The sequence below is a fragment of the Myiozetetes cayanensis genome, unplaced genomic scaffold (genome assembly GCF_022539395.1).
Source record: "Myiozetetes cayanensis isolate MyiCay16 unplaced genomic scaffold, myiCay2020 scf9, whole genome shotgun sequence".
Classification (NCBI taxonomy): Eukaryota; Metazoa; Chordata; class Aves; order Passeriformes; family Tyrannidae; genus Myiozetetes; species Myiozetetes cayanensis.
Window position 1 is genome coordinate 5,661,887 of NW_026088185.1, and position 20,404 is coordinate 5,682,290.

General features: G+C 44.9%; 1 protein-coding gene across 4 annotated transcripts in view; it reads right to left on the minus strand.

The window, feature by feature from the left end:
• IKZF2 (IKAROS family zinc finger 2) overlaps nucleotides 1-15,098 on the minus strand; it is a 117,787-nt gene extending 102,689 nt beyond the window's left edge. For 3 of the 4 annotated variants that reach the window (XM_050340458.1, XM_050340457.1, XM_050340455.1), the window contains exons 1-3: nucleotides 14,920-15,098; nucleotides 12,155-12,203; nucleotides 11,350-11,454 (exon numbers count right to left, since the gene is read on the minus strand). In XM_050340458.1, coding sequence (XP_050196415.1) covers nucleotides 11,350-11,454; nucleotides 12,155-12,188 — 139 coding nt within the window. In that variant the 5' untranslated portion in view covers nucleotides 12,189-12,203; nucleotides 14,920-15,098. Of the gene's footprint in view, nucleotides 1-11,349; nucleotides 11,455-12,154; nucleotides 12,204-13,485; nucleotides 13,522-14,919 lie in introns of all 4 variants that reach the window. The other variant, XM_050340456.1, reaches the window with a different exon arrangement.
• Between the last annotated feature and the right edge of the window lie 5,306 nt (nucleotides 15,099-20,404).

Sequence of the window (20,404 nt, forward strand, 5' to 3'; positions counted from 1 at the left end):
TGGTCTACCAAGATCTATTGCACAAGAAAATGATGTAGAGACCCAAACTCGAGGACAGACTGCCTTGTGCACATTGGGTATGCTAATCATCTCATACCTTTTTCATACCCCTCCAGTGAAACCCAGACTGCCTTTGAAGCCATTTTAAGGTCACAGTCTTAGATTTTTTTTTTTATTAGGCATCAGTTTTAAATGGTTTTAAGCCATCATCTTCCATTGCCACATCATCACCTTCTGTCAAAACCCTTCCTGAATGCAGGGCTGGTTTTGGCTCTGCCCAGACCTGAATACGGACCTCCCACCAGGAGACACGTCAGCGATTCCCCAAAGGGACTCTCTCGCCCCGCTCATGTCATGAGGGTGTCCAGATGCCTCAGCAAAGGCAAGGAGGGCATGACAAGCTGGGGCACCGAGTGACATTCTCGTGTTTGAGAAAACACAGTGGACAACACAACCAATACCACAGGGCCCTTCTCCCAGCAGAGCAGGCTTCTGCTGGGGTGCTGTCCACCAGATGCAACAGCAAATCTAAGGATTGCCCCATACACAGTCCTGAAGGAACTCTGGATAATTATACTGCAATTGTGAATTATCATTCACATTTCTACAGTGAAAGCACTACTTTAACTATTTTCTAGTTTCTAAGGCTCTATTGTTCTAGGTTGTCAAAAAGAACGGCCAGGGTTCCAGTGCACAAATGGCTGCAGTTGGGACACAGATAAAACATCCTGACACAAAGCTGAGGAAGAGTGTTACAGAGCAGCACTATAGATTGTTTCCTGGAATGCACTGCAGTTTGGTTTGGTTTTCAGTATATATGTGATATATATTTACTAGAGCAAAAATCTTACTACTATCGATTTTGCTGTTAATATTTAATGGTTACCAGTCAGAAGCTAAATTTAAGTAACAATAGCACTAATGACATTGAATAAATGAAGCACTTAAAAAGTGAGAAAAAAGCAAATAGTTCTTTACAGCATTTTAGGGCAAAAGCAGTAAGACAGCAACCTGAAACCATGTTACATGCTGATGGCCTGAGTCATGTCTGGTCTCATAGGCAGACCAGCGAGGTGATTTTGCACAAATATCTAACAAAAAAGTAGGTTCTGCGAGTGGCAGACTTAGTGGAGACTGGCTTTCAGCAACTTTTTCCCATGCATTTGACATTTGCAAAGGGTGGTGCTTAATAGTTTTTCCTTCAACTGAGGCACAATTCACATACCTCTTCTCTTTCTGGCTTCCTAATTTCAGGAGAATTGCATGATTCCAATATTTTTCAAGCCTGAACTTCTCTGTCGTCTGTGACCAAAACACTCTCTGAGTGCCTTCCATTTGTGTTGTTACATCACACATGTACAGGCTTGTAGGAAACCAGGGCTGAACACATTCTCCTATTTTTTTCTTCAGCTACCAACATTCTCTATTTGATATTAGGTAATTTGGGGGTAGTTGATAGGTCATAGCATTTATACTCTGAGAACACTCTGGGATTGGCATGTAAGTACACAGGATTTTGGTAAAATAAATTGTGAAATTCAGAGAATATAAATTTAAAAGAAGGCCAAGAATAAACTCACAGAGCTCTCGTGGTCTGCTGACATCATATGCTACTTGACTCTTAAATACACAACTAGAACAGCCTTCTGAACTCTTGAGAGCTACCTATACTCTGACAATTTAAAGTCACATATACAAATGATGAAGTTCACTGCCTCCTACCCATAGGAATTGAATTCCTACTAACACTGATTTCCCTATTTTTATTCCACCTCTTCAGCCTATAATTTTATTCACTCATTTGTATTTCTTCAACTGGTATGCTTTGTGAAGCACCTTAAAATTGAAAAAGCATGATATAACAAGGAGACATTGTTACATTACCCTCTAGAAAAATAGCTTATCCAAAGAATAATTCCCAACAGTGATGGAGAGAGAGGCCCATGTATTTAAGCTAGAGGAAAAATTTCAAACAGGGGGTTTCAAGTAAAGCTGATACCCCAGACTGTTCCATACAGCTGCACAGAGATGTATTAAACTCATCCAGGAACCACCTGTGCCAGTAACAAGGTCAAAACAACTGGTAAGGTTGACCCAATTTTGGGAGATTAAACTGTAAAACTATTACTCACAACTATGTCTAGGACATGCCTAAATCTGAAAGGTGATGAGGATTAAGGCACTGAGTGAATTTAAGGCCCAGTGGTGTATTGTGATGTATTTCTGTACTCAGGCAGACTCTCCAGAGGTGCAGGGAGAGAGGCCCCTCACCACAACAGCGTACATGCAACGTAAAGCCTGTACCTAGGAACGGACAATTAAAAGCACGATACGAAACCGCTAATTAATAAGATTTATTCTCCTTCAGGGGCTGTTATCTGGACAAGGCAAACCCTGCAGGATATCAATTTCTCAAGAAATAAGATTAAAAACCAAATGCCGTTTTCTTCTTTTGCCTGAGCCATCTCCCTGTATCACAGACCCGGCTGCCAACCAGAACAAGGTCTTCATTCTACTGCAACGCTGTCCTGGAAACTTTGAAACCATCCACAACTTAAAGAGAACAGCCACTCATCTTCAAATGAATACACCTCATACCTCTTCTGTGTAAAAAGACTTGCTGTTTTCATACAGAAAGCAGCAACTTCTTTCATTTTCAAAAGAAGGGAATTCACACCATCCTGTTTGCTGCTCCTTAGACTAAAGTGGGTGTTTTATTCATGCTGCTGAAGTTTAAAAGACACACAGATACAGTTACCAAAAATTCTCTCAGTTTGTGTTTTATGGCTAGATCATCTTGAAAAGGCAACCATAAAATGTCTGAAAGCTGAGCTGAGGTCTAGGAAAGACTATGTGTGAATACTCACACATTCCCAAATCAAAGAGTAATCATGAGAAAAATCAGCATAGACTGGAGCATATCACAGGCCTCTCCACTGGCTTTCTGTGCCACTCACCAACATAGCTTTCATGGACTGAGGGAACACATGCCTCCTGAGGAAAACCAGGACATCATCACTTTGTTCTGATGGAATTAGGGGGTTTTGGAGGCTGAGGGGAATGCAAGGGAAACACCACTAAAAAGGAGCCAAGAACACTCCAACCTACTGTTCAAGATCACAGCACTGACATCTTCAGTCTAACCCTTGTTTTGTTCAAGTGGAGAAAAGAGGGGATAAACAAGAAAATACCCCCTCATCGGGATGTCAAGCCTTGTCACATATGTGGTTTAACTGCCAGTGGAGCATCTCTGCTGTAAGCCCTGCCCAGACCTTCCATTACCTGGAGAGGAAACACAGACCATCTTAACTCCTCACATAAGCAGAAGCTTCCTGAGAAAAAAGTAGTAGACGGGAGAGGCAGACAAGTTGAATGGATTTCTGGTACTTCAGCGTGTCCTACCTTCTTCAAAAAATGCTTCAGACTTCCAATCCCCAGGGTGGCTGGGTCTTCCATCCCCACTACATTAAGTTTCAAGGTGGACAGTAGCTGAGTCCCACAAGGGCCTTCTCCAAGCCACAAACAGTGAAAGGACTTTAATACCCCCACAAACCTTCCCTTTGTCTCTCCTACTGCAGGGACTACACCTGTGCCCAGAACAGCATCACAGGTGGTACCAATACCACAGCAGAAAAAGGGGTGGAGAAAACCAGTCTGTGCAGCTTCTCCAGATAACATGAAACCATGGTGGGGAGAGCAGAGACAGGTCTGGAGTGAATCAGATTCCTTGGCTCATGCCTTGAGTAAAACCCACAGTCTTCCAAGAGGGCTCCTACCTGTGTTGGAGATGATGCACTTAAACTCTGCTGTCTTTTTTATTCAATACCAGCTGGCAGGTGCAGATATTCTCATCCTCCACACAGGGGCTGGGAGCGTGTTTGGCCCTAGGGCTGACCTCCTCCCATCACTGAGAGGACACAGGGTTCTGACCACCAAGCTCAGCTTCACCAAAGGGAAGTGACCTCTCTGGACAGGACAAACACAGAGCAACCGTGAGCTAAAGGAGCTGACACAATGCACACAGAGTCTTGGCCACACAGCATTACAAGAATAAACCCCAAAACTGGAAAGCAAAAATACGAGGTAGGGAGGAAGCAAAAGTCAGTAAAAAAAAAGCCCCCCAAAAACCCAAACAAACAACCCCCCCCAACAAAAACAAACAAACAAAACCCCCAAAACAAACAAAGCCAAAAACCAACCCAAACAAAGAAGATATTCTAGTTCACAGAAGTTGACATGAGCTATCAGCACAGGAATGAGGGGGATCAATCAACCCCATGCTTTTCCAGGAACAGTGCCTGCTGTTTTACGGTACTCTCCAATGTAACACCTGTAACAGCACTTGCAGGTGACCCTGCCAGCCAGGCTCTGCTCAGAGCAGGAGGTTCTGCCAGCATCTCTCTGCCTGGGAGGATTACAGCTCTTCAAAGCCACAGGCAGACACAGCAGTGCCAGCTGAAGCCGGTAATGTAGACCTGGCTGCAGATCAAGGGCACATTTTGCTGGGCAATGTGAATAGGGGTTTGTCCGCACACAGACCTGGTAACCCTCAGCAGTATGGGAAGAGTTAAAATCCTGTGGTTGCTCTGATGTAATCACACCAGAGCAGGGTGCTTTAGGACCACTGCAGTTACGCCTGTGTGGGACAGGAAATAAGCTGCACTGGTATTAAGGTACTTGTGAATGCATCTCACTGTGGGGCTGCAAAAATGAACTGTAAAATAAACCCTAAGCAAAGTAGATATACCAAAAAAAATTCCTACTTTTGACAAAGGCTAACAGGTACCATCCAAGCCTCCGTCCTAAGTGATCTCTGGCCTCTGTGACTCAGAAACAAAAAGAAGGAGAAAAAATGAAGCACAGAAACATGAAGGGACTCCCCTACAATGACAAGACTTGGGAGGTGGACTGGGCCTCTGGTCACCTACTGCAGAGCCATACCTGTCATGGTCATGGCTTCTCAGTGATGATCACAGCTCTGCTTGCTTCCTTTGGGATAAGCAGTCAGCTAGCTGCCCGTACTCCAAACAAGCGTCCACTGCTTCAGGCAAGGGACAACATGCACAGTCTCCTCACCTGGGCTGGCAATAGGTCTTGTTACTACAGTGGTTCAGCCTTCTCTTAAATTTTCTACAGACCTGCCTCAAGGTGGATTCCCCAAGGAATTTCATTCACTGGGATTATTACTGAAGAAAAAGCAGGAGAAGGAGCTATGCCTTTTCCTCCCAGCTAGAACTGCATCACTTTTTCAAGGTGTCCTCTTGGCACTGTAAAGAGGGTGAGCACTGCTCACCCTTAGTACTGCACAAAGGTGGCACAGGCAGCTGCATTTCTGCCTGTAAAACTTAGTCCTGCAAAGTGGCCCTTAGCTGGAGGATTAGACAGAGATTGTGGCCCACAGGAACTATAGACAAGCCTTGATTTCCCAGGAGAAAATACCCATTGATTTCAACAGGACCTTCCCCCAGATTCAGGGATGGGAAAGAGGGAGACAGGGAGAACTCTCTCCAATGGGTATCTTGCCGTCCAGCTGCTATCAAAGTGTCGTATTTCATGGAAGATGAGGATTGCTCTTTTCATTGGCATGTCTGAAAAGGAACTGAAATTCCAGAAGCAAACACTGAAAACTTGCTGACTACCGAGCTAGCAAGAACACTGAGTGTTGTAACAGGGTGTGTACCAGGGAAAGTTAACTGAACCTGACAGTCCAAGAGAATAACAGAAGCTCCCAAAGAAAGGTGTGTACTGCAACAAAGCCCTGGCAGATGACCTCTCATGAGACTTCCATCAGAATGAATAAAAACCTATTTAATGAGATTAACTGATCATTTCACTCCACCCTCATTATAACACTCACTGAGAGGGAGGAATGTTTTTGCAGAGTATCTGACTCCATCAGGAATGCCAGGACTGTGACAGAAGATAAATACATAGGGGAGCCCTTCACCCATGCAGAGTGAGCTACAGATAGTAGTTACTGAAACATCTACTAGTTTCAGTGACTATTTGGTGTTCATTTACACACAGTTTGTATCAGAGGAACTAGTTCATGATTGCAACCAGTGTGAAAAATCAGAGCTATAACAATTCAAGGTACATCCCAGGAGTGTTTAATTTCCAGGTAACCCGTTTTTCTGTTTGGCTTTTTTTTTCCCCCTCAAGAAACAGTGTAACATTACTCTGCAGAGCTTTGGTTTCTTAGGTGGACAAAAACCTCTGTTTCTGTTCAAAGCCCGATGATCACCTTTTAACTTTCATCCTTAAACTTCAAGAAAGCTAAATCCATTGGCTAAAACTTTGATGACTATTATTGCCCTGGAAATTCTCAGGGAGTCTAAGGATAAAAGACTGAAGCAAAGACAGTGGTCTTGTGAGTGACAAAGGACCTCACTACTTACAGTTCCCTGCCAGAGTTTACTGAGCTCATCTTGGCAAAGTCCATCTTCACTGTCTTTCAATCTGCAAAACCACAGGTACATCTGTATTGGGCATCATCACGCAATTCCACAGCTGAGCTCTCTAAACAGTCAAAGTTGCAAAGTCAGACACAGAAGACCAAAGGACATCTCAAGAGACTGTCAAAAGTCCACCTCCCTGCACTGAGGTAGGATCAAAGATACCCAGACCGATAGATGCTGCCTACCCTACTCCTTAAAGCTGCTGAGGAGAGGAGACCCTCAGCATCTTGAGGTAATCTGGTCTGAATTTTTAGCACCATATGCCATGTTTCACACTTTCCAAGATATTTGGAGCAACTGGAGACCTAAATCCCTATTCAGAGCACGGAAGTTTTGGAGACAGAATTCTTCATGCCCCAGTGCACGTGTCAGGGGAGTGACTGCCTCAAAGCACTAATTCAGTCCCCCTCTGCAACCCAGTCCAACCAGCTTCAACCACTCTCCCTAAAGAAAAGCCTCCTGCAGAGGTTCAGCCTTCATCACCTCATCCTACAGAAAAACCCCACAACACATGCTGAGCCAAAAAGAATTCCAGTGTAAGGCCCAGCCTCACATGCCTGGGCAGGGGACTCTGGTGATGGTAAGGCTTGTTTGCCATGGGGCTGAGGCGTGGAACAATCTCTAACTTTACACAGTTTCATTCCAAAAGGCAGGCTCCACACTTACATCTCTTTGTCCCTACAGATGCGCTGATACAGCTAAGGTACACGGAAATTCAGAGAACTTTCTCCTAGGAGCAACGTAATTGTGACAAAACAGTGGTTGTATGACAATTCACAGTTGAAAAATGAAAGTAATCAAGAAGATCTGGGGCTTTGATGTTACAAAAAAACAGTGCAACTGATAGCCCACCCTGATCACTGGGAATATAGTATTGGTTACATTATAATAAAACCTTGCCCAAGTTCACTTTAAATATTGCTGCTGAAATCATTTACACTTAATACTGTTGTCCCAATTAGCCATCTTGTCAGACAGAGTGGTTGTTACCCACCACAGAGAAAATGCAGTCCCCTCATTATTTTCTTCAACAGAGTCAGCCAACATGGCTCATTTTCTTAATAAATTAATTCTCATAACTTAGTAACACTTCAAACTACTATAAACACCTCTTGAAAGTGTACCACAATTTTAATCAGTTTCAAACATCAGATGTTTGGTTTGATATTTATGCTTGTTCTGACTCTGTTTCATTTAAGGGCTCCTTTTGTGTATTAAAGGAAAGATAAGAAAGTTAACTGGGACACCCACTGTCAAGCCTCTAATTTAAGGGGAAATTGCCTCTGTCACTGACTGTCAGATGCTAATAGCTGCTGTTACTATTTTCTATATGATACCAGGCAAGTGATCTTAGAGAAGTATCCTTCATCCTATACAAAGAATTGATTGAGTCAACTAATTGAATGACTGTGCCCCTGCAGTCTCTAAAGCAGACATTCCTCTAGGTCCATTTTAACCTACAGGGAAAAAAAATATCTCTAATAACTGCAGTGAGAACTCAGTGTGGTATTATGAGGAGGTGACTGGGAATTATTTCTTTTTAAAGCCTCTTTTATAAGGATTCCCCATTAGCCTTTAATTAGCAGGCCAGCTCCCATTCGGAGGTTTCTGATCACTTATAGCCCAGTTTAACACTCACTGAAGGCAACAAGACTGCCTCCCTTGAACTCAGTGAGGTCTGCAGGAGGGCTTGGGGCCATGCAGGGAACCCTCTAGTACCAACACAAAGTTAATTGAGCCGGCCTTTGATGCCCAGCTCTGGGTGTCAGCCTTTGGAAGAGTTTTCCTGCAGAAGATAAGAAGAAAACCTGGACTTCCAGATTTGGGGCTATGTAAATACATCGTCTGTACTCAGCAGGTATAACACTAATTTGTCTTTAGCTATAGAGAAAAGTGAGATGATCTATCAACCTATTAGATCTGACTATTTACATGTATTTGAAATCTTTGCTTACATAAAACTACAATAGAGTGTTATAGAACAGAGCATCTGCCAACACACAGCGTTCTGCTAAAGGCAGGTATATGTAAGATCATCAGTTAGCTATGACAGGTGATTTAGTGTGATTCATCTTTCAGGATCACCTCATTCACAAGGAAAATTGAGCGTCAGCCCCATCCATAACCTACAAATACCATCTAGATACTTGAAAATGATAATAGGTTAAAGGATGCAGTAGCCAAAACTATTAAACCAAAACCTTTTGGAATCGAACCTGAAAACATCAGTAGCCCAGACAGAACCAGTAACACAAATAGCCAGGGGCTAATGAACTAAAAAACTCTTTACCTAGCACATAATTTCGCTGTTGCTGGGAGAGCACTACTCAGTCATTTCAGTGCAGATCCAAGAAATTTCCTTCTCATGGTGTTTATCCTTTTGAGCCAGACACAAAAAAAAGACTAAATTAAGAGCTGTGGTTTGAAACAATTTAATGGAATGTGAGAACAAAGGTGAAAAGTTAGATCTCTACCTTGCAGGTGCACATACAGAGCACACAGCCAAACAGGGCCATCCATTTCCAGGGGTGATGAGCAACCAAACCAGGAGTGAAATTTTTGGAATTTGGTGTCTGATGCCCCCATACCGCCTCCTCCATTAAGAAGCCCTACCCAGCCAGAATGATATGCTCTGGGCTTCGCTATAACTGCAGCCAACATCGCTCAGTCTCCAGCGCCCCACCGGACATCAAACCATATCGAAATACAACACTGCCACTTCCTCCACTTAAAACAATGGATGATGGGTCAATCCATGTGGAGCTACTAAATTCATACAAAACATTTCAAACAGCTATTCCATCCGCAGCACTCCTTAAAAAAAAAAAAAAAAAAAAAAAAAAAAAAAAAAAAAAAAAAAAAAAAAAAAAAAAAAAAAAAAAAAAAAAAGGGGTCACGGGTCCCTGGGTTACCAAACCTTTAAAAGGATTTCCCATGCCCTGCAAAACAGGTGGAAAGCTCTAAAGCACAGCCTGGAGATTTAGCCTACACATGCCAGATTCAAGATTTGGCCAAAAACCTTAAATGAACCAACATAACAGCTGCCACAAAAGCCGACAACCTCTGACCAATACCTTCCATGTTTAAGGCAGCACAAACTGCCTCGCTGAACAACGTTTTTAAGCCTGCAAAGAGTAAATAAATTACAACAAATGTAACAAGCTTGAGTTTTGCTTGGCTTGGGAAAGTCAGGCAGAGCCCTTAATTTTTCAACAGCAGCACATGGTTAACACAGAGCAGCAGTGATGAAAGCATTTGAGACACCTATATGAGAGACCAAAAAACACCTCTAAAAAGACAAGATATTCACCAAGGCTGCAGATACACGTGTGTTGCAAGAACTAACAAAGCTTAAAACCCATTGAAAATGTTAACACAATGAACATGAAAATATTGAATGTGTTAAAGAATTTTTGCATTACTTCATCCCAGATCTTTTTATTCTCTAATTTGACTCTGATTTTTAGTCCACATTATAAAGAAGATTTAAAACATGGAGATTTTTCCCTTCCAGTGAAGCCTTCCCATTAATAAAAAGGAAACAAAGAAAATTAAGAAAGTGAGCAGTAAAAGTTTTACAACATAATAAAGTATATCAGACTCCCAATGCAGTACAATTGGAATTGTCTAAAGATGCTGAATTATGGGCAGTTGTCGTAAAGTTCAGTTCACAGTATTACCAATCATATTCTCCAGCAACATGTATATAATTGGGAGATTTCATAATAACCCTCATTTTTAAAGGCTCATAAAACTATGTTTTACTCATAATTTGCAGGAGGAAAGAATTCTTAAAGGAAAGTAACATCTTTTTCTCAATCAGAATGACTCTGAAGTCAATACACTGTATTTTCAAGCAAGCAACCTAAAAGCTCTCTTTTTTCCTCCCCCCTACAGTTTTTGGTGGGGTGTTATACAAATACTCTGTTTAAAAAGATAGAAATGTATCTATAGCACACACAAACCAGAAAGAAAATTATGTTGAAAACAAAGCATGTTACATTGTTTCTTGAATATAAGTAGAGAGGTTACAGTAAGGTAAATATCTTGATGTAACACTGTAGTCAACAGTAAAATAACCTACAGCACTCACACACAGAAAACAGAGAAGGTTGCTTTTATGAACTGTGTGTAAACTACATTTATCCACCTCCAATAGACAGCATGAGAACAATTACAGAAATATTATCAGCACTTGACACTCTCAGTAGACTCCCAAAACTCTACATTTTCTCAGTTTCTCCCCGACATTCTAAACCAAAATCCTTTCAGTTTGTCAGAGTCAACGACCAAGCACCATAAACTCCCAATTATCCCAGCCACTTCTGGACTTGCCAATGCAAAGCTGAAGTAACGAATAGGATGCTGAAGTTACCGTAAGGAACAGTAAAATACAACCTGTCATCAAACCCAGATATTTTAACTTTATACTTTTGCCAGAGTGAAGCTTTTTTGTAAATAAAATGTGTTTGTTTTCAAATAAAGCTACTTCAAGCTGTTTCAGGAAGCACAGTGAGTAATAATAATAATACCAACTTCCATTTGGATTTCAAAACCTGAGGAAACAAAACCAGCATGTGTCAAGCCTAGCATTTTCCTACCTGGAACAGGTAAGGACCAGCTCTCAAATGCCACCTTAGGATAGTTCAGACTAGTAATTCCATTCATGTTTAGATGAGACACCAACATGAACAAGAAAAAAAAAACAACAAAAAACAAACCAACAAAACCACCAAACAAAAACAACCAAAAAAAAGCCCAACAAAAGTCCCCTGTCCTCCTCTGTTATTAGCAATGTCTCCAGCAGTGGTTAAGAAGCAAGTTGAGGACCCGGAGGACCAGACCAACCCAACCCTCTGCTAGAGAGAAACAGGCTTAAGAGGAGACTTACTGCTTGCCATGTGACAGGGGGAGGTGTGCTGGCCATTGGGAGTGCTGGAGGTGAGGTCAATGGCCATGCCGCAGTGCTCCCTTTCAGGAGAATAGTCATTGTCACCTGTGTGCACAAAACAAGTTCCCCGTGAGCTTCCATCCCCTTCTTCAGCAGAGCTGCACAAAGATCAAGAACCACAACCCGCTTGCTCCCTTCACCCCTGCCCTTCCCTTCTTTACTGGTGGGGTCTTCCAGAGCTTTCCAAAACCTGGGCTCCCCCTGGACACAAACAAACGTTTGACTGATTTTAAGAGTCCCCTCAAACCCACTGTCACCAGCCTTTTACACACACACACAAACTTTGCCCCAGCTGCTTGGTTTCAAGTAAGTTCGGATTACTTTGCCATTAGCAGACACAGACAATCCAGGCTGGGCAGGGGAAGACTGGAACAGTACTTCACCATACAGACCTTCCCCCCAAAGCTCAGGGTTAACTGACAGTCAAACAAAGCACTTACAGAAACCCCCACAAAGAAAACAAGAGAAATGCATAGGGAAAGGTATAAAAAGGTTTTGGCTGCAATTTGAATTTCTGAAGACAAACTCTCTCATTTGCTAAGTTCATTTACCCTCAGCAAACATTTAAACCTAGAGATACTCACCCGTGCACCCATCCCCATGCATTTCTCAGTCATATTTATATTTAAATGCCATTAATTCAGTGTCAATGCAAAGACCATACACCAGGAACGTAAAGTTTCAGGTGAAAGGATAGTGGGAAAAGAAAAGTAATTCAGAATAATCAAATGAAAGGACTACTTACATGTTATATATCCATCAGCAGCCTCTGCTTCCATAGTCAAAGTGCAGTGCTGCAAGGCAGAAAAGTACACCCTCAGAGACTCCTGTCAGTATCAACCATTAAATGATTAAACTTACTTAAAGCCCTAAGTAGTTGCCCATTTTACTGCTGTTGCAACCACTGCCTAGAGAAACACACAAGTGCACTGCATGTGCTCATCTGCAAATCACTGAACTCTTCCTGTAAATTATGTGAGTAAAGAAATGCAGCTGCCTCTTGGGCAGGTGGCACTGGGATCATCCTGATCTGACCATTCCTCTTTCTCTGTGCACCACTCACGACTTTGCCTGATTTGAGAGTTTTTTCTCTGACTTTCCACTTGTTTTGTTCAAGCTGGGATGGTAACGCTTTATCTGCTCTTGCAGCCAGAACAGACTTTGAGGAGATGGATACCTTTAACAATTGCTCTTTTCACACACACTACAAGAGACTCCATCCCGATCAAAACAAAATAAACCCTCCTTGTGTCTCTTCCCCTTCAACAGAGTTGTTCCAGCTCTTTGTCTCACACCTCTGTGCTCACACATACACCTGTACACACACCTGTTCATTCCAGCCCTATTTATCTACCACAGCACAGGGCCAAACATCACACTTAAAAATCCCAGATCGTACATTTTGTGGTGTGAAGCAATCTTAAAGTTTCTGGAAGCACTTTGCTGACACAGAACAAGCTATTACTTTCCCGAAACCCAAGTAACTGTATAGAATGACACCCCCTAGCTATCATTTGATATATATTGTGTGTGTGGGGGGGAAATAAGAGAGGGATCAATAATCATAACTATGTTCTTTTAAGCAGAAAAGTTAAGAATCTGACATGACCAGAGGAGAATTTTATTTCCTCTCTCCCTCCACGGCCTCTTTTTTGCCTTTAGTTTCAAAACTCTCACTGCACCAGGCAGCTAAATTATTCACAATGAGCCATTTCTGTATTGATCGCCAAGTATATTTAGCCCTGGCTCCTGGAATTTCTCCATTACTTACTGGAAAACAGGCAGCTTCACTTCTTGTCTCCAAAACCACTTCCCTCCCCCTCCCTTAGCCCTCTTTCCTTCCCCCCTGCTCCCCGCCTTTCCCCAATAAATAAATACTTTTCTCTGTGCTCTTCTTTGGTATAAAGTAGATCAAATTCCCAAGGCATTCAGCACATAACACTTAAATTTCAACCTGCCCAGCTGCTACCAAACTCTCTTCAATTACTGATTTTCATGACTCTTAAAAAGAAATCTCAAAAACCCCCAGAAGTTTTCAGAACAGGTAAGCCACTTCCTCAAGCCCTTCAAAATTACCTTATCTTCCCCCTAGTCCAGGTAGGCAGGCACACACTGAGAAAAAGAAAGAAACATCAGAAGCAACAGGGAAAGATCATCCCAGCCAATGAAGTGGAAGGAAAGAAAGGGGAGGAAGGGAGGAGGAAGAGAAAGGAAGACAAAAAGAAACACAGAAACATCCATAACCGAAGTTAAAACATGGCCTGATTTTAATTTTTTTTTTTTAACTTCTTCAAGGGGGAGAGGAGAAGGAAAAGGAGGGGGGAAAGAAAAAGTTTGGTCACCATTTTTAGGCTGGTGATGGCAAATCCCAGCTGCTAAACCTCCCTCTCCACAACGAATGGAGGGAGAGAGTTTTGCTCGAGCTGAAGACACAGAAAGATGGAGAAAGTTTAGGAAAAATACTTTTTTTATAGGCGGGAGGAGCGGGGGGAGAGAGAGAGAGACAGGGAGGGAGAAAGGGATAGGGGAGAGAAACCCGCCCCCAGCACTTACAGGTGGGGCATGCGGAGCCGGGGAGCCGGGAAGCTCCGGGATGAGCCGGCGGGGAAACTCACTCAGGAATGGCACATACTTTGAAGGAAGATGAAGAACGGGGGAAAAAAAAAAAAAAAAAAAAAAAAAAAAAAGAGAGAGGGAGGGAGGGAGGGAGGGAGGTCAGCCGCTGCTACAGCAATGCGATTAACCAGCGCGGAGAGAGAGAGAGAGGAGAGAGAGAGAGAGAGAGAGAGAGAGGAAAACTTGATCCACCGGTTCCTTACGGATAGGCAAGGGATCGGGGGGAGCGAAGGGGATGCGGGGCGGGATGGGGCGAGAGGATGCGGGGAGGGGATGCGGGGCGGGATGGGGCGAGGGGGGCCCGGCGGGCGCACTCACAGCCCGCGCACCAGAGCCGGGCCAACTTCCCCGGAGCGCCGCTCCGGCCCTGGGCGACGCCGGGCTCCGCGCCTCATCCCTGCCGCTCCCCACCCCTGCCACAGCCTGTCAAAGTCATGGAAGTCCTGCCTCGCTTGTCATTCCATTCCCTTTCCCCCTTCCCCCCGCCGCAGGCCGCAGCCCCCCGGGGGCGCGCAGGTGGCGGCGGGTGCTGAGGGAAATGGCAGCGGGGCCGGGCTGGGTAACGGACCGGCGAGACCCGCCAAGGCTCCGGCCCCAGCCTCGTCTAGTCTTTGTGGGTTTTTTTTAAATTATTTTTTTATTTTTTGGGCTACCAGCAACAAGTCATCGGCGCCCGCGGGGATGCTGCACAGCCGCGCTCGGCTCGGGGACCCTCCGCACACACAGACCCGCACGGACAGACCGAGCCCCGCGTCCCCCCGGCACCGGACGGAGCTGTCCCTCCTCCCGCCGGGGAAACGGGGACTGGGGAGGGAGAGGAAGGGAGGAAGGGAAAAAAAAAAAAACATAAAACAGAAAAAGAAAGAAATAATAAGAAGCCAGGCGCAGATTTACCTCAGCCGCGCAGGCAGTGAGTCAGTTCCATCCCCCTTTTGTTTGTGTGTTTATTAGTGTCGGCTCCCTCTGCCCAGTGGAGGTGTGTTTGTGCACGGCAGTTGGCTGTGGGGGGACTAAGGCGGCGGAGGAGCCGTAGCTAAGGGTAATCCTGTTTTTACTTCCTCCATCTTCAGAGAGCAGAGGGTTAGCCTGGGACAGCTGGTCAAACCCCGAGAAACCGATCCGGCGGCGGCGTCGGCGGCCGCGCTCCCTCCCTGCCTCCCTCCCTCACACACACAGACACACACACAGACACACACACGCTCATTCACTGCCTCCCTCGCACACACACACGCTCATTCACTCCCTCCCTCCCTCCCACAGACACACGCACCCACACACCCTCCCTCCCTCACACACTCCGTCTCACACACACACGCTCTTTCTCTCACACTTCCTCCCTCACACGGACACAGATTCGCACACTCCCTCCCTCGCACACTCACTCTTCCTCACACTCGGTCCCTCACTCACTCACTCCCTCACACACACACTCCCTCACACGCACACACACGGACACAGACTCACACACTCCCTCCCTCACACGCACACACACTCACACCCTCCCTCACACTCGGTCCCTTTCTCCTCACACTCGGTCCCTCACACCCCCACGGTCCCACGCGCGGCCGCCCCACACACATTCCCGTTCCCGCCTGGGGCTCCCGCAGCCCCGCGGGGCGGGCGCGGCGCGGCGGGGGGCGGGTGCCCGCAGCCGGCGAGAGGCCGCTCAGCGCGCTCGGCAATCGATTACAGGACAAGTGCGGCCGCCGCCGCCACCACAGAGCGCGCCCCGCGCCTCGCGCGGGCGGGCGGGCACGCGCGCCCTCAGGGCACGGCCGCGGCCCCGGGGGGGGCGGCCCCGCAGCGGGCACCGCTCACCGCTCACCCCGCACCGCCAGCACCGCCGGCACCGCGCTCCGCGCCCGCCGGACAGGCGGGGGAGGCACCGCCGGAGTTATGATTCAGCACTTCTATTTGTAATCGGCCGGGGGGCGGCCGGCGGGGAGGGGCGCGCGGCTGCCGGGATTGTTACTTAATTAAAGGTTCACGGTAAATACGAGCGGAGTTTTCGGTCCGTTTGAGAGACAGCCCGGTTACAATCAAGACTCTACGCGCCATTCCCCCCCTCTCCTGAGAAGTCGATGTGGTGGGGAAAGGGGAAAAAAACCCACCATTACTGTCCAGAGGGAAACCCTGGCGCTGCCCTAGAGCCGAGACTGAAGGAACAGTCCCGAGTGTTCCCCACAGTGAGGGGACACCCCATAAATCAGGGATTACTCCCGCAGTGGGGGACATCCCCCACAGTGAGGGGAAACCCCATAAGTGAGGGATTACCCCCACGGTGAGGGAGTACTTGCACAGTGCAGGTTCATTCCCATAGTGAAGGGACATTCCCCTAACTCAGGAATTACCCCCACAGACCCACTCAGGGCCTAACCCCAACTCAACACAGCTGGCTGAGGGTGAATGTCTGATGTGCTTCTCACAGGAGTTTTCCCTGCTTTCCATGTGTCCAGGTGCAATACCATTGTCCTGGTTTCTTCTCTTTGAGCTGCCAGGTGCTGATGACCGTGGCAATGCCATCGTTAGACACCTGAATCTACCATCCATTAAGAAGCTGAGGTTATGTATGTCATGCCCAGTGTACACAGGTATTATTAAATTTAAACTTGCAAAGTCAAGGACGCAAACACTAGAAAGCATCATAATTCAGGCTGCCCATACACACTTGAGCCTCTTCACCCAACGGAACAACCCATGGGAATAATGGAGAGTTATCTTTGATTTTCCTTGGTACTAAGGGGAGTAACACATGCACTCTACCACTGAGTTTCAGACATGCATAGAGGTACCTCCATCACTACATACCCATGTTCTTTGTGTATCAAAGGCTCTGGGTACCTGGAAATTTTGCTTTCAAGCAAAATCTTAACTACAAAATCTTGAAGCAAAAGCCTTAACTTTTGCTTTAACTACACACAAGTGCAATACTGTTGTTAGAGACAACAAGGCAAACCCCAGGTTTTCTTAGCACTGTCACTTCACATCAAACGAGCCACCCAATCCTGAAAGTGAGACAAACTCCACTGTGGAGAAAGACACTAAATCATTCACTCAGCCCAAGACACGGAAGTTAATCAACAGCTCTCTCTCTCCCCAGTGCTACAAATTTTAGCCAATTAGTCATTACACCACACCTGTGAAATGAGTTAGTTTAACTCCTCTCATTTTGCATAGGAAGGAGGCAGAAAGGTTAGGGGACCGGCCCAAGGCCAAAGAGCTGAGCCTAGAAAGCACACTTCTTGTTTCCCACGCCTACGTTTCAACAACCAGACTTGGCTTGCCTACACCAGCAAATAGACTGGCATAGCTGGAGCTGGGTAATTACACCGTAACAGTTTGTGCCGAGTAACTCTCATTGCGGACACTCTCCTCCAGATGGGAAGTGACTTCCCAAAAGCTGTCCAAATGAATTCACTCAACAGCACACACTTTGAGTTTCACCTTCCCCTCCACCCCTTCATTTTGGGGGGGTCAAAATTCCTGAGATGTGGGTCTTGGCAGCATTTTGAAGTCTTTGATCACTTTTACAGACCATTAAAAAGCGGGGACAAATGCAAAACATGTCATTGAAACGCTACAAGTCTTGTTGTCAAGATTTTTACGGTGCTTTTCATCAAAATGTTGAAAACTGAAAGCTTCCAGCTGGCTCTCCTTACAGGTAATAATTTAATAGCTAACAGCTTTTCTCCCAAAGCTGCTAGAACCTGTTTGAGTCATGGAAACTGATGGGAAAAGCCAGACCCATCCTCTATAATAAATATTTCTGATTTTTTAATCCTGCTGCTCTGTAAGTTTTCGAAACCAAACAAAGCTGTGAAAACAAGAAGGAGTGACCTAAGGAAAAGTAAGGGGCAGGGGATAAGGTGACAGGGCTTGCCTTTGAAAACCACCTTGTTAACTCTAAGGACTGCAGAGATGAGCACGTCCTGGCTACAGCAGCACTGGGGTGAATCACTGGTTTCAGTGTAGAACTTGGCTCGGGGGATGCAGCAAGGGCTCCATAGTGATTTACATCAACAAACTCGGCAGAGCAGCTGCAGTGATCTTGAGGATCAAGTGATGGCTTGGGGATCAAGAGACCAGGACTCAAATCCAAACACAGCCAGAGGTCCTCTGCATAATTTCAGCCAAGTCATTATTTCCTGTTTCAGTTCTCCTTTTCTAAAATGGGGAAATTATTGCAATGAGAGGTTTTTTTCTGTCAGTGTCCCAGGAGTGATTCTCAGCTTTGTCAGGGAGTTCTGTCAGAGGTCACTCAGGCACACCTCTGAAAGAGCCATTTCTGGAGCTCCTGTGAGCCCGACAGGCAGCCCCTTTCCCTTCCATTGCTGTGGACAGGACCTAAGCAGCCTTCCCACAGCCCTGCCTGCCTTGGGCCAGCTGTCCCAGGGATCACAGGCTGTGCTGACAGCCACCTACTTGAGACTCATGATGTCCTCCCAGGCATTTACTCAGTCTCCATAGGCCTCAATTCCCCTCCTGTGTGCTGGAGACAACAGAGCTCTCCCATCTCACAGGAGAGTTTAATTCCTCATCATTTGACAGCAAAGTGCTTTGGTAGATTCGATGAGCTCAGCCTGTTTTCAGCCAAATATTTAAACATTTCACCTCTATATACACACGTGTGTGCACATGCCTGTGTGTGAGAATTATTATTTTATGTAAATTCTGGTTTAGATTTTCTAATTCTCCTCTTTTTATATGCCTATATAAGGTCAAGGTGTTCTGTGAGTTCATGCCCAAAAGCTTCTATTAGGTGCTCATATAAATAGTATCCCATCATAGCATAAGCTCCAGGCTTATTTATACTTAGCAAATTTAAAAAGATGCATCTGACACGCTGTTGCCTCGGCCAGCAGCGAACACAGCAGAGCAGCAGACCCCTCCATCGCCTTCTGGCTGTTAGACTGAACCCTCTCTTCTCTACCCACAGAAGGGGCACTTTGAAGACAAACTGGATCCAGTCCCAATATACTTTGAAGAGGACAAACACAGACCTTTCTTTACTTAACTGTGGGTTGGGCAATCTAAAAACCATATAAGCATGAATATATCCATTACTCCGTCTCCTCCTCTTTACTACAGCGAAACACTGTTTTATGCTTATATGCATCAATAAAGAGACCTATAAAGAAAATAATGAATATCCTTGAATACCTTCAGAGCGTACTCTGTTAATTTTAAAAGGGACACAACATACTGTACCCCATGTATTTCACCGAGATAAAAGCCTATAGATTAATTCCTATTAAAACAGTTGGTATTTTCAGGACATGCAGATGTAATTTATGGAGAGACATAATACTCATAATAGCTCAAAGGCCACAGAAACTGTAGATCTGTGTCTGTTACTGTAGTTGTACAGGCATTCATTGTACAGAGAGCAGTTGAAACGGCAGAGTATGTAATCTGAATACTAAATTTGTGAATAGTTTCTCACTTGGGCTGGTTAGGCTTTTCAAGAGCAGCGGGTGCTTTGTGGGGGACTTTGTAAAACATTCTGCTAATATATCACATGGTTGCTGCATTTTCTTCTCTTATCTTTATCGTCAGAGCTTTATTCATGAAGACACAATATTTGATTTTTAAAGGGCACCAGCTCCTGCTCTGTGTTCTCCACCTGAATTCAGTATGCTCCATATGAGACTATTTTCACAACAAATACTTCTTCCTTTTTCTATAAAGTGGAAAACTTTAGGTCTATATAACCTAGAAGTATAGAAGAAACAAAGATCCTTTCCGTCACCCCCACATATTCCAATTGCTACATTCAAGTTACTTGGGAAGTAGTAATATATTTTCTTTTTTATCATCCACAATAAAAGTGTACAGGTTTTCTCTTTAATGATTATGGAGATATAAATGTATATGGATATTTCATTTACAAGGAAGAGAAATTCTAAAGTGTCCTAACAAAATTTAATTATGACACAAGCTACTAACAGAGCAGCCTTGAGCCTGGGATCATTTTTATTCTTTGCTTGTACAGCACCTAGCACAATGAGGATTTATGCATGACCTAGCTTCCCACTTAGTACTTCAACAAAAATAAGAATTAACTCTTACTTTGCTTGTGGCTGAAAACCACAGTACCAACAGAATTTCATACATCCCATACAGCACAGAGAATATCAGAATTATGAAGCTCATGAAGCAGCCAATACAGAAGTGTGCTGGATCTATTTAACTTAATAGACAATTGTTACTCGGGCTGAAATTTGGCAAAATTACAGGTATCAATTTGTTGAGTATTGCAGAGTCCCAGGGAACATTCAGTGACAAACAACCAGGCTCACAACTTTGCAAAGCTGAAACTTTGGTGAAAATGGAGTTCTTCCATTTCTCTGTGACAGGGTTAACATGAAGACTGAATCTC